Raw genomic sequence first — 14,801 nt, forward strand, 5'->3', positions numbered from 1 at the left:
CGTATTAAGGGTGATGAAGAGAAAGAATTTAAATCAAGGGAAAATGGGGGAAAAACTTAAGTCAGAAGGAAATGCTTAAAAATGCTGTATTTTTATTCTTCAACACAAATCAAAATATAAACTGCAAAAATTACTGTACATTGATGCAAATGGAAAGAATAAATTTGCTCTAAAATAGGTATTCACAGTACTTTATTTCTGTCATCAAGCATTCCTTTCCCTCAAGCACTAAGTAAACCAAACAAGGTATTCTAATGTGGCAGTGCAGCATTTTAAAGCTTCACATAAGAGAAAGTAAGAGACAGAAAGAGGCATAACAACAACCGCATGATAACATTCTTACACCCCTGCCACAGTAAGGACACCACCAGAACCATATTATGGACGAACACCATGTACAATGCTGCTATTTTCTATTGGCAAGAGAATCCAAATGCTTTTACCAGAAAAAAAAAGCAAAAAAGCAAAACCCTAAGTACTCCTCTGAAAATGTAAGCAGATGAATTTTTAAACAGTTCCACTCCTTTGTGTAAACTCCACAGCTGTGAAATTATAATGGCAAAGTAAAATATTAATCAGCGTTGATTTTCTTAACTAGGGAATGGAGGCTCCATCTTCTAGTGTCAGCTGAATTTGTAAAATATGCAGATGTGTTTTATTAAACAGATACATTGAACTAATCAAATATTTGTCTTTTTTTTAAAAAATAATTTAATAAAATAATTGCTTATGTGGACCTTCACCTTCAATTTTCAGAAATGACTAAGAACTGTATTTTAATGCAATGAGCCAAACAGGCAAGGTTTGTTTTACTATTTTTTTTTCTCACTAAAAATGTTACAAAATCATAGTGTGAGAGATAGGAACAGTTAGAAAGAAATCAAAGTCCACCAAATTTTCAGGATATGAAGTATAACTTGCATTAAGTATCTCTGCACTCTTAATCACATTACTAACTTAAAAACTTAAAAACTGATTTAGGATTGTTACCTATGACATGTTTGGCTGTTGTATGGAGACTAGTAAAATTTATGCCAGGGAAGTAAACTCCATCTCCACTGAAAATGTTTTCTCAAATCAGTGCTGTGATAGTCATTCTTATAACTGTTTAAGCTCTTCTATACAGCTCCTGCTGGTACAGCTATCAAACATTAAGCCAAGAGAATTCATCTCAAAGTTGTTGTTGTTTCTTTGGAATAGGCATGCGCTAAAGAAAATATATGCTGGATTTTAAAGAAATCCTATGAGGTCAGACAGGAAAAGAGGAAATATCCCTTTCTATGAAAGCTTGTAAACACTGTAATGGCTCACAACCATTACATTTTAATGGCTCACAACCAGATAACTGCAGATCATGCATAGCTTTCTGCAAAATGGAATAAAGAGAAACCTGTGGATATCAAAATTTTCTCTAGCTATCGTCTATACATGCAAACGAAGTGATAGACTGCATCACTGTTCAGAGAAAAATAATATCTTTTATAAAATTGCACACAGTGTGAAGGTTCTTGCCACTATGTCATCTGGCATTTCTTAGAGATGGCCTTATTCCAATTAAAACGTTGTGCTTTTATTTTCCTTTTAATTGTATTTTTCCATGTGTCACAGCTGCAATGAATTCATGTCTTCATGATTTTTAAAAGTAGTTGCCTGCAGTGGTGTTTAAAATTTTTGAAAACACATTACACTAAATTTTGTCCTGAGAAAACATTATTGCAGGTCATAGCATCTTAAAAAACAAGGCAAGATGCAGCAATATATAAAATTTGAATTCTCATTGCATGTTCTTTTTGAGCTGTCCCTGAGGGGAATTTATTTTAAGCCATAGCTATGGTTTAATCTCAAAGCATGAAGTAATTTTGTATCATAAATCAAATTTAAATAAAAAATGAAATATACTGTTGAGAGTAACCATGACTGAATGGCAGCTATTGATCACATATAGCTTTGGTACATTCCAGTGACATCTTTTCCTTTGCCAAAACCTAGACTCTGACACCCTTAATTTGCAAATGTTCTGCTTCAGATTCTTTTGGGTACCATTGCTATGGGCTTCAAAATGAGATACTGGACTTGACTTAAAGGAGTCCTTCTTTGAATAAAAGGGCAATTGACCTAGCAGAGGCTCCTACAAATGCAAGGGAGTAGGAAGCAATTCTGCCAATTATTACTCATAGGTGGAGCCCCCCTGCATTATTCCTTTGCTGATCTGGAGGGATCCAGTCCCAAGCAGATTTTCATGAGGCATAGGGGGAAATGAGTGATGATTGTCCCCCATCTATTCATGGGGGATTCATTAGATCCAAGTCCCTTCAATATGTCAATTGTAGGCATATTGTAAAAACTGCCCTGAAATTAAACAGTATAATTGTAAAACCACACAGAATACTAAAATTGATCATTAGTTAATTTGGAGTATTCCTTTGGACTCAGTTGCATCATCCTAAGGAAAAATAATTTGCAATCTACACATAGCTCTTTTGCTGTCAACTCTGCATGGCTATCACATTGAAAGAAATAGAGGATGCCATTTTATTGGATACCCACATCCAATGCAATCTCATGAGTGGGTGGGTGGGTGAAGAAAGAACTCCGTGGTATGGAACACCACACTCAGAATTAAATGATATGCAAAACTTGGTAGCCCTCCACATTTGAAATACAACCAGATCATTCATGTATAAGGAACTTGACTAAGTTGATTTTTTTAAAAAATCTGTCCATTTCTTTGTTGTACTGTTGTTTACATAAAACAGCACTTTGGAACTCACAAATAATAAAGCAGCACTTCCGCTCAATACCAACACTACTGTAACATACACTGTAGCGTGGCATGCACATCCATACTTGAAGTCCTTATTGGTTTTGCATTAATCAAATGGTAATTTTCTGTTTCAAATATTAATAGCACAGTCACATGAAAAGGGTATCCCAGATCCTGGTACAAAGGCAATATACACAAATGATGTCATAAAACATGGAATAGGATGCTTAGTTCCAGTAATATTTTCAGTACTATAACAATCAACTTTGTAGTACCAGGAGTTGAAGCTGCTGGATACCATTAGTCACCAAACAAGTTTAGTGTGCATTCCGGTTAATTAGACAATGTCACCATCAGATCCAAGCCACCAATAAATTGGCTATTAAACAAATGTTGTAAGTTCACTGCACAAAAATAAACTGTCCTTTTAATAGACTTTGTTATATAGTAAAGTTTCAGTAACTTATATACATCATGTAGTCCAAAAGCGGCATTGCACCTTTTTCTTGTTGGTAAATCACTCTCAAATTTAAAATCGATCAGACTGAGCTGAGTTTCACAAGGCCACGTACTGAGTCTTCATGTAATGAATCTTGGCTGGCTAGGCTGAGGATATGCATGGTACGGCTGTGTGTCATTGGACTTCCAATTGGCAACATACCAGGTGGTGAAGGTGCCTCCTCAGGAGTAAGAAACTGATGACTTTCAGGGTCCTGCTTTAATGGCATCATGTCTGTCAAACCTGTTTCTGTTGTGAGATTTGGCATGGAGGAGGGTGGTGTTGGTTGCCCTAGTGTTAATGTGGCACAGGGAGCACTGATAGAGGTCTTTCCAGGGAAACGCAGCTCTTCACTACTTATGCTGGGATCGCTCTGGAGAAGTGGAGTGGCAGCAGCCTGCAAAACGAATTTAGTGCTCTGAATGCACTGATCTTGATCACACTGAAGAATTGAAGGGCGCCAAAATAGCACGCAAGACATATGAAAAGAAGACAGACAGAGAGATGGAAGGATATGGGCAAAAGAGAAATGGGGTGTGAAGAGAAAGAAGAGAGTTGTTAGTAATACCGCTTTGTTAGGCTGACAAGCAGAGCATGCACTTCATCTCAGTCCATTCCATGGAAATGAAAGTATACATTATGACCAGCACTTGCAGTATTGGGAGTGTCAGAGCCCTCACATATCGCCAAAGAACTGATTGGTAACTAACGGTGCCTTTTACCAGCTTACAATTGTATTTACATTCTTCTCTGTAGGTCTTTTGACTAGTCCTGTCAGATTTCGCTTTGGATCGCATCATAACGCCTTTCAAACAACTGTTGAGCAACTTTAATGCTATTCCCTTTTTCTCTAGGTCATTTGTGCACGTGCATTAAATGCACAGGAGTCTGCATGTGGGATGACTGGCCCCATTCACACAGACACACTCAATCCTCTGGCTTTTGGCAATTTCTGGTAACACACGTATCTATGGCACTGAGTTGCTCAGCAATGATTTTTGATGACAGACTATAGAAGAACTCTACCCTTATTAAGCAAAAAGCATATTACGGGAAATTACAGCAAGCACAGGCTTTAAACATGCACAATACAGAGAACATACCAAAAAACCTGCTGACTCAAAAATAATGTTTTGTCTCCAATGGTTACACAAGTGAAAAGGCAAACATTCTTCCTTCCCCTCTTCACCCTGAAGCCTCCTCAAACCTCCCCAGGGTTGTGGAGGGGCTCTTGTACAATGTGAGCCATGTGGCTGGGGGCTGCAATAGGCAGGAGGAACTTCCAGGAACTCCATGTGTGTGTGGAGTTTAAGAACTGGCTCCTTTCTTTGATTTTACTGATATCAAACAACTGTGGATTAAGACAGATACAGATTGTGGTTGTGGTGACAGGCATGTGCCATCGAGTATTCAGTACAACATAAAATAAGGCATATGATTAGCATATTATTCTGATGTGAATAGACTATGAGGGCCAAAGGTAAAACACAAAATATACCAACTCATTTATAGAAGCATGAAGCACAGCAGTGGGTGCTTTATAACACATCTGTAATCCATAAGGCAGTTGCTTAAAAATAGAATCTTTTATTTTTTGCACTAGTTAATTGTTTTATTATGTTTATAAGCAGGATCACAGTTATTTACAACATTCTTCTTTTTCTGCTAGTGTCTGTATTTAAGCAGTTTTGAAAAGGAAGTAGTTTCCTGCTTGAAGTCAAAATGAGAGGTACAGGATTCTATGGCACTTGCAGTCATGCAAAACAAAACTAGCAACCAAAGTAACATTTATAAAGTGTTCTTTCTGAGTGTTCAGAGTATTACTCTGAGAACCCATGGGTTGTTCTAGAAGTTGTAGTACCTACAGCCTGAAGCCAGATGACCAGTCCCATCACGGGCACTCAGAATCAGCTAGCAAGCGGCTTGGCAAGAGTGCAAAACCCCCAAGCTTGGCCAAGCCTCATTGCCAACTGCCCCATAATATGTAAGCAGCATTTGCGGGTGGCTGGTATTGTCTTGCAGTCCTTCCCACCACAATAATGAGTGATTCGGGGCTTGCTGGGGTTCTTCCCCCTTCCCTATTTTTGTGGGCAGGGTTGGGGAGATCATGAAAGCCAGCTTGCAGAACTGCAATTTGTAGTTTGCAAGTGCAGAAATGTGAAGCATTGAGTGGGTTAGGTGGTACCTGCTGCCCATGTGCAGCAGGCTGAAACCTTGATATTGACCCAAAGAGAGTCCAAATAAGTTTCTTCTATCCTTTTTTTCCTCTTGGCAGCTGACAATTTGTGAAAACGTGCTGGAGTGATTTATATTCTTTCTTGAGGAGTTCCTAATTTTTCTTCCCAACTGTTCCACCAGAGAGCCCCTTTTGCAAGCTGTGGACTCAAGGTTTGCAAAACAAATTTAAGTGATAATGATATGAGGCTGCATGGTGGGGGGGGGGGAACCTTGTGCTATGGATAGTGGTCCTTAGATTACTTTATTGGAACCCTAGAATAGTTGAATGTTTCTTCTATTACATAGCCTCATATTTCTGCATTAAAATGTTTCTATTTTCTACAACTACAAAAAATATGATCCCCATACATTACACAAATTAGGACACAATCCTTATGTTGAAGTAAGCCCCATTGAACATAAAGAGAATTACTTCTGAGTAAACATGCACTGAATTGTGCTGCATAGCTAACTGCTTAGGCACTAAGTCCTCTCCTTTTTCCCATAGAACATGGAATTGTGGAAATTTAGGGAGGTAAGTGGAGAAGGAATGCACTGGAGTGCATATACAAATATATGTGTAAGCCCTGAATTACTTGGGAAGAGGGAAAAAAGTAGGGTGTGGTCACCTTTCTGGTTGCTGAACATTTAAGCAAACTCCACACACATATTTTCAAGTTTTCCACAGAAATGAAGACTACCTATGCATTATTTTTTAGAATCAGTGTAAAGGCTGACTGTTAATCCGCTATATCTGCTTTCAGTTTTATTGCATAACTGAGCTAACTCAGCACTAGAAGAACATTTCCTTTGCTGCTTTTCAGCTATGCATCTTCTAGATGGCGCTGTGGTATAACAGAACAGTACAAATATAAAAGAGGAAATCATAGTTTCTTTCACTTTTAAACAAATGCTGCATATTCCCTACTTTGTAAGAAACTTGCTGAAAGTGCAGGTGAGACAGAGAAGTGAAAATGGAGTGTCATGGCCTTGTTTAAAGAACTTGTAAACAACCATGAATAGGGAATCAATGCATGATAAATGCTTTACATAGAAAGGCCTTACTGCACTATTTGTGCAATATTCAATTGGAATATAATCTTGCACGCCTGATGGACTAGGATAGAGTAGAATTGGGAGACACCTATAAGACCATCCAGTCCAATCCCCTGCTCTGCTTCCACATGTGGTCACCCATCCAGCTACAGGCCCACACCTTTCCAGCTTAGGAAAGATGGTTTGACATGCTAGCTCAATGTCTTAGCTATACAAATAGTCTAAATGTAAGAATTACACAGATCTATATAGCTGCAAAATTTGACAAACAGAGATATGTGCATGCACTTGGTGCTGTCTCTCTGGTCTTTTATTTAGACTATTGGGGAAATAAAAAATCAAGGCTATCATGTACAAAATTCTTTATTCACTGTGATGCAATTTTAGCTATATAAATGTCTTGAAATCCCAGCCTTTAATTCCTCAAGAGCTATTTCTGCAAAAAAAAAAGTTTTATACAACTTACTCTTCATACTATACTGAATTTTATATCATTCTGATATTACTATAATTTGTCCAAGTATGTTTTATGCCTGAACAATGTTACTAATTAGGAACAGACATCTAGAAATATTTACTGTCATAAAACACTTTATTTTGAATGGAGTTTACTGTACTGAATGTTTACAGTTTCAGTCAAGGAAACACATAAGGTGGAATCAAGCCACAATATTTATCATCTTGTACCTTAAAAGATTTAGTTTGATTCATAAAACACCCTTCAAAACATTCAGGGCACTACAACTGTACTGAAAAATGATAAGGCCCCTTCCTTTCAAATGAACATCAAATAGTATCTACTCTGTAAAGCATTTCTAATTGACAAAGAATGCATTTATTTATAAATAGCTGTTCTGAGGCTGACTTTTCAGTCAAAATTTCCTTTTTAGGAACTAAAGAGGTTCCTCAGATAAGCAACAAAGCCTGTAACTCTATATAACTATAGTTCCAAAATCTGCACACAGTATGAATAACTTACTAACTGCATATACTGCATATGACTATACAAAGTAGCTGCATGTTACTTAGCATCATTTCCTTAAGTGCAATTGACCTGACTGCCTTGTTCTTTTCTATACTTATCCTGCAAGTATACTTCTTCTATGAAACATGAGGGCTACAGAAAGCTTCTTTTTAAAAACAGGAATAATGGGGCAAGTGATGATCTCATGACTGGTGCCACAGAACTAGCAGTGTACCCTTGTTAACAGCAGTGTACCAAGTACAGTTCCCACAGGTTTAAGTGAACGCATGAGCTCATTTGAGATGCATCTATCCTGTGAAAAATGTTCACAGCATTATATTTCATCCTGGGAAATGGTAAGACCCACTTCTGTTATTTTAGGCCTGGCACTCAAATTACTCCTGTGGCATGAAAGTCTCTGCAGTCTTGTTACTTGCTCCAGCCAGGCCATGAAAAAAGGCAGCAATCAAACAGAAGGAACCCCTATTGCAACCTCTAGCTACATGTTTGGGTGAGGGGTTTGTTTGTTTAAAAATACTAATAGCTGTTTCAATTTAGCCAAAAAGACAGAAATGGCAGATGAAATGCTTTCAGTGCAAAAGCTGTTTCTGTTGCAAGCAAAGAGTCTTGGAGCACTTTAAAGATGAACAAATGTGTTATGGCAAAGGGTTTTGTGCAGAACAGTCTACTCCATCAGATGCCATGAAAGTTTATGAGATAATTTGCTCATCTTTATGGTACCATAGTTCTCTCTCCTGGGTAAGGCTTAAGAAGTAATTCTCATTTAGATATTATTATGGAAAAATGGAAATAGTAGCAGTGATACCATGAGTGGGGATGTATAAGCAGCAGACTAGGCTGCAGAAGCCAGAGAGTGAGGACCTTAGAAATAAGCAAGCCACCCTTAAATGTTTTCTTTCTCTTTCACATCCATTTCAGCAGCACCAGCTGAGGTGGTACAACATAGAGTGACTTGTGAGGTAGGGTGGAAAACAGTGTATAACTACTACCATGGGCTGCAACTGTGCAGGAGTGCGGTAGTTATGCATTAATCATTCAGCACCATGCTGGGCTAGCTGCCTTGTGCTCTAAACACTGCCAGAAAGTATGAACCAGTCAGGAGATGAGTCCCACTGTCGCTTAGTAACTGTCCAATACTTTTGACCACTTCCTACCCACGACATAGGGCACTACTGCTAAATAATAGCTACAAGAAATAAAACATACTATAATAAAGTTCCATCAGGGCACTAACATATGCCCAAATAATGCATGCCAAAGTTTTGCAGAGTTAAAAATCTAAATTTCAGCATCAGTAGCTTTAAAAATCCTCTCACTGTATTAGAACTGCCTGTTCCTTTTTAACATTACCCAAACTCCTTTGATTTCAGAGGTTTATGGGCAGCTGCAATGGATAAAGTCCTCCACCGAGCTTTTGTATGCCTGCCTCCAACACCGAAAATGTATGTCTGAATGAAAAACCAAGAAACATTCTTTTGGACTATCTAAGCAACTGCATGAGATAACATTATTTTTGGAGCACACCCAAGATAAGACTGGCCAAGGCTATTTAGTGAGTCTGCTTGGGCAATTACAGTTTAACCATCAGTAAAGTTGCCTGTCCAACTATGACCAAAGATGTGCAACTATAACCTAGCAGATGGTTTGTAGAACTACTGTAATACTGTGTTCCTATCTAGGAAGGAAGGTGACAGAGCATACCAGTGGAATGATATTTTTAGCAAAAAAAGGAGAAAGTATTGGATGGTTTCCTGAAATGTGCTACTCAAAAATGGGAAAAAACTGAAATCTGTTTAATAAAGTGTTTTCAAACAAAGCATTTTCATGGGAGCTATTTACCTGGGCCTTTACCTTGTAGATTTATTTATTTCTACAATGTTCACAAACTGCTATATGTGGAACAAGCCCAGTCTGGTGTTGCTGTAGAAGTCCAGTTAATAACGTAACAAAAGACAGTAAGAAAATGTACAAAAAATTGCAAAGAGTCTAAAAATAATAAGAATTCTAGGCAAGCAGAAATCTAGAGAACGGTTAAAAGGCACAAACGCAAGTGTTAGGGCTGCACTGTGAACGACTAAGGCTGCAGACATAATGCTATGGTTAAGGAATTAGGAGCAAGACTACAGGATTGTCTTCCTTTCTGAAAGTGAACCCTTCTCACTCACACATTCCCAACTAAACTTAGCCACAGTTAAGAGTTACATTGATACAGATAGTTACAGTAATCAACAGCAGAAATATTTCCATACATGATTCCAGGTATGGCACACAGATTTTTGCCAGATGTTGTGAGATGAAGAAGCTTATGATAGTGGTGTGCTGCACAGTCTCTCCCTTTTTCACTCTGGCTTTGAAGTTCTCTTTTTATTGCATCAGGCATTAAAGGTTTTAAGTGAATGTGAGAAAAGAGAGAAAAAGAAACTGGGAAAATGGAAATCCTTATACATTAACCCCCTTAGCTTTGACATTAGCAGAACAGATTTGACCCCCTCATGCTAGCATATGAGTTCTAGCTCTGGATAGGATGATCCAATCTCTGTTAACCTCCATGTAGCTTTTGAAGATTGTTCAGAAATAGCAATTAATAGCCTAGCTGCCATATTCTGAACTCCCTGGGCCTGGTAGTTCTCTATTAGTTTGCAGGCCAAACTAAAAAGGCTAGCGTTGAAATCCTGTCATGGCTTAACAGCAAGGTATCACTGTATGTGGCTAGCCATATGTTACTCTTGGCACTAGCCATCTGCAGATCCTCCCACTGTTTGAGGTATGTTTGTACAACACAACAACCCGACTTGGATAAATAGCCATGAGAGGCTGTCATGTTACTATTACTACTACTATTACATTTGTATCCTGCCTTTCTTCCTTTTATAGGAAACCCAAGGTGGCTTACAAAGTTCTCCTCTTATCCAGTGAAGCTGGTTAGGCTGAGAGTCATGAAGGAGTAGGGGACTACTCCCACGTGAGCCTCCTAAGTACTAATCCTGCACTAATCACTGTCTTGAGGCAGAGGTCCTCAAACTTTTTCTAAAGGGTGCCAGTTGACAGGTGCCAGTGGTGGGCGAGGGCCACCAAGGCGGTGCTGGCGGGGGGGGGGGGGGCGTGCACGCACATGCACACATGCGAGGCGAGGATGGGGGGACGTGCGGGGTGAGGCACCAGCTTGCTTGTGACGAGATCGAGTCCAAAATGAGCAAGCTGCCGCTAGGCATGCAAAAAGCAAGGTGCCGGCTTGCTCGTGACGAGATCATTTTCTCCAATCGAGTCCAGACTGATCTCTCCATGAACAAGCTGCTGCCAGGTGCGCATGGCGGGGCGCCAGCCTGCTCATGAGGAGATCATTTTCTCTGAGCTAGTCCAAAACGACCTCCTCGCGAGCAAGCTGCATGCATGTGCATGCCCCCATGCGTGCCCAGCGAGTGCAAAACCTGTGGGGTGGGCTGGTTAAATCGGCTTGGTGGGCCGGATCCAGCCCGCAGGCCTTAGTTTGAGGACCCATGTTCTAAGGAGTATCTGTTACAAAGTGCAGCAAGTACCAAACCTGGGCATTCACCTTTTTTTTCATCTTGCTTTCTCCTGGGAGCTGTCAAAGGGGGAGCTGTCAAGGGAAAGTAATGCCATGAGCGATCTTTGCTCACAAAAAAGGAGTAGATGTCTTCCTCTCCCCCATAGCAAAATCCTTAGGGTTCTGAGTGCCCCTAGCTTTTCCACCCATTCCTGATATTTTAGGTGTTCAGAAAGATAGAAAAGCATACTCCTCTTTATGCTAACACCTCCTTTTGACAGCTTTCAGAAGTAGGGCTTTTATGAAAACAAATGTATGGGCAGGAGGAAAAAAAGGTTGTTAAGACAGGGAAGCATATATATGAAATCATTGTTATTCCCGGTCCAAAATACCCTATTAGGTGCCAGGTCTCCTGGGCTATCATCAGGAGGGCTGAGCAGAAAGGAACAGGAGAACAGCTCATAGTGTGCTCATTCATTTGTAAGAAGCACTGTTACTTGTTTGTGCAACTACCACCCCACTGAGGTTTATTGCCAGAGTGGGTTAGCGTGATGGAGCGTTGGTGTGATAGGCAAACCTGCCCAACATAGTGCTTTAATTATGGAATGTTCCCCACAGCAAGCTCTCCCTACATGGTTGTCCTTTTGGCTCTAGGTAAGGATCTTTTTACTTTCCCAGGCCTTTTTGCTTCAATATATTCTCTGAGAATTATTTATGTTTATTTTTAAGATATTGCTGGCTTTTTAGTCTTTACATTTTCTTACTGCTTTGATTTTCTTGCATTTTAAATTGTTTTGTATTTTTTAATGTAAATTGCCTTGGCAAAGTCTATTGAAGTCTATTTCTATTAACAATCACTGTAATAATAAATGAATAAACCATAGTTAATGGAATAGAGTTGTCTGCATAACAGAATATCCCAGATTTGAAACCAAACATGAAGAAAGAGAAGGTAAAGCTGCATAAAAATGATGAATATTGCAAAAAGAATGAGTAAAGTATTCAAGTAGCACTAAGTTGTATTAAAACTATTATAGATTCAGGAGAAATTTATTTAAGAAAAAGATACAGATTTGAAATGATGGAGAGACTGGTACTGATACGCTTTCCTGTGTAGAATGGTCTTAAAAAATAAACAATGGGTCAATTATGGGGTACAATTTATAGTTGTGAATCTAGAATAGTGTCCCTATTAAAATAAATGGGATTTCTCTGAAGGAGGTGGTTGTGGATTGCAGCCATCATTATTAATGAAAAATGATAACATGGTTAGGATACATAAACACCAGTGAGTGTGTGGATTCTCATGGCATATTTCTATGGTGAAAAGGAGTTAGTTAATGAATTTATAAAACTACTGAATGGTGATAGAGAACTGGGGGTGAACTGGGTGGAAAAAAACCAAAATATACTACCAACCTTCAAAAAGGAAAGGGTGATCCTGGCAATTTACCACCTGGTTAATCTAACTTCAGTCCCCTATTAAAATAATGGAAATATTGAGAGAAAATATAAAAAACCAAATCATTTGTAACATTTAGGAAGTGAAGCAATGGTGTTTGAACTACGTTAATGAAGTGTTGGAGACTGTATTATAGAGTTAGAGAACAAGAATAAATTAGATGGATTACATGGAACAGAAAGAATTCATTTGGCTATCATATTCAACATTTCACAAATACTTCTGTGGCATTGAAACATTGTCTTGAATTAAGAATTCCACTACATCAATTATCTGATTAGCTGCAACAAGGTTAGTCTGAAAAATAGGGTTAATGTGAAAATTTTCAGAGAGGAAAGGCTGGGTGCCTATGCTACCAAACAGATTGTCATTTAAGCTAATTGCTCTACAAATGTTATGATCATGATAAGTAAATGGCACATCTTCATGAAATCACAGCAGATTTAGACACTGAGAACAATGATAACAAGGTCAAGCTACAGAGGCTAAACTCACTTCTAGGGTTAGAATGTAGACTAAAAACAATAGCGAGGCATAATAATCATTATTTGACATCTGTAGGTGTTAAGATATGAATGCACACCTAGAAATCTTCAACTTACTTTAGGAACATTAAGACAATTGATATTCTGGCACTGTTAAAATACAAACTGATGATGCTCGGTCTATCCATCATGATTTAAATAATCCAGAAAAATTATGACCCTAGAATCACTGTTATAAATCAACTGATTTAAAGTGTTTTTTCTCAACAAGCATGAATAACTAAAATAGGTGGCTTGCCACAGAAATACAATTGTTAGCCCAGACATGTCACCAGATCACCACATATGACTAGGAATTTCTTTTAGGTTGCCACAAGATTTAGGGACACTTAATTTAGAATTAATGCCCACTGAAAAAAATAGGGCTTACTACTCAGAAAACATACTTTGGTTCTGCATCAACATCTTTGAAGCAAAGACTGTGCAATGCATGTTTCTGCAAGAGAGGGAAATATAAGTGTCCATGCCGTTTAGCTGGCAGCAGTATTAATTCTTATTCATAATATGAGAAGCAAACACATTTTTTTAGAACTCAGTTGATGGGCATAAAATAGGAGTATGCTATCAATCATTTTGGATGCTTCCAGAGAAGGCTTTTATTGTGCAATTACCCTGCTTTGTTCACAGAATTTTACAGCATATTCAGATATCATCACTTTTCCATTTGTAACCCTCCCTTATTTTCCCACCACTAGTATATTTTCCTTTAAGAAAAATTATGTAATGGTTCCTAAAGAGCTTAACACCTTCTGGGTTGCTATTGTTTCAATTTTTCTTACTGTAATACTCCGTACTTTCCTTTGACTGTAAACATTTTCTTCTCAATCTGATGGAATCAAAATCCTGTTTGTCATTTCTTTGAACTAAGTTTTGGTTGATTTTTAAAAAAATCTTTTAAAGCATTTAAGGGGTTGAGTTAATATTCAATTTATCTGAAGATACTTAGAAACCCAAGAAACTTCCAAAAATATTGCAAACCTAAAAACTAGTTCCATCACATAAACTAGAGTATGTGATTATTTAAATCCAAACACTGTATCAAACATCAATCGCCAGCAAGGCAAGCTATAACTTTGACCCAAATTCCATCATTTACCCAATAACGAAAACAGTATATTTGAAATACAACTTCTCAGAGTAGCAGCAACTAAAAAGATGATGAATTGAAATAGCAGTTGATGGACAGATGTTACAGTGACTTACAGGAATATGCATTCCCTTTGACTTTTCCACATTTTCTTGTGTTACCCTAAAGAACTGAAATGGATTTTAATAGGCATCATTACTACCTGATGTGTGGAAGATTCTCAACATTGTGAAGTGCAAAATATTTTTATTGTGCCACAAAAGTCAAGTCAACACAAACAACCTGACACTTGTTAATTGCCAAAGTATTCAACCTCCCCTGCCCCCATCAATACTTGGTAGAAGCGCCTTTGCTAGTAATTGCCACTGTAAGCCTTTATCATTTTGCACATCTGGATGCTGCAATATTTGCCCATTCTCTCCGACAAAACTGTTCCCACTCTGACAGGCTGGATGTGGACCATTTGTGAACAGCACCTTTCAAATATCGCCACAGATTCTTAATTGGATTGAAGGGTGGACTTTGAGTGGCCATATTAAGACATTCAGATTCTTGTTTATAAATCACTCCAGTGTTATTTTGGCTGTGTGTTTAGGGTCATTGCCCTGTTAGAAAGTGAATCTCTACTGCAGTCATAGGATCCCTTCGGCCTAGCACAGCTTTTCCTCTAGAATTGCTCTA

At 38.4% G+C, this 14,801-nt stretch overlaps 1 protein-coding gene and 1 long non-coding RNA gene across 8 annotated transcripts in view; one reads left to right on the top strand and one right to left on the bottom strand.

Annotated features, from left to right (window-relative positions):
- LOC123019326 overlaps positions 1-4,186 on the top strand; it is a 5,662-nt gene extending 1,476 nt beyond the window's left edge. The window contains exon 3 of the long non-coding RNA XR_006413909.1: positions 4,118-4,186. This is a non-coding gene — a long non-coding RNA (uncharacterized LOC123019326). The remainder of the gene's footprint in view (positions 1-4,117) is intronic.
- ZDHHC14 (zinc finger DHHC-type palmitoyltransferase 14) overlaps positions 1-14,801 on the bottom strand; it is a 91,367-nt gene that overhangs the window by 15,110 nt on the left and 61,456 nt on the right. For 2 of the 7 annotated variants that reach the window (XM_044422118.1, XM_044422109.1), the window contains exon 9: positions 76-3,660. The exons of 1 other annotated variant lie outside the window; for it this stretch is intronic. In XM_044422118.1, the coding sequence (XP_044278053.1) occupies positions 3,304-3,660 (357 nt within the window). In that variant the 3' untranslated portion in view covers positions 76-3,303. Of the gene's footprint in view, positions 1-75; positions 3,706-4,383; positions 4,615-12,445; positions 12,506-14,801 lie in introns of those variants that run through there. 4 more of the 7 variants (XM_044422100.1, XM_044422090.1, XM_044422146.1 and 1 more) reach the window with 3 other exon arrangements.

Source organism: Varanus komodoensis, unplaced genomic scaffold, assembly GCF_004798865.1.
Source record: "Varanus komodoensis strain SLA01 unplaced genomic scaffold, ASM479886v1 scaffold1, whole genome shotgun sequence".
Classification (NCBI taxonomy): domain Eukaryota; kingdom Metazoa; phylum Chordata; class Lepidosauria; order Squamata; family Varanidae; genus Varanus; species Varanus komodoensis.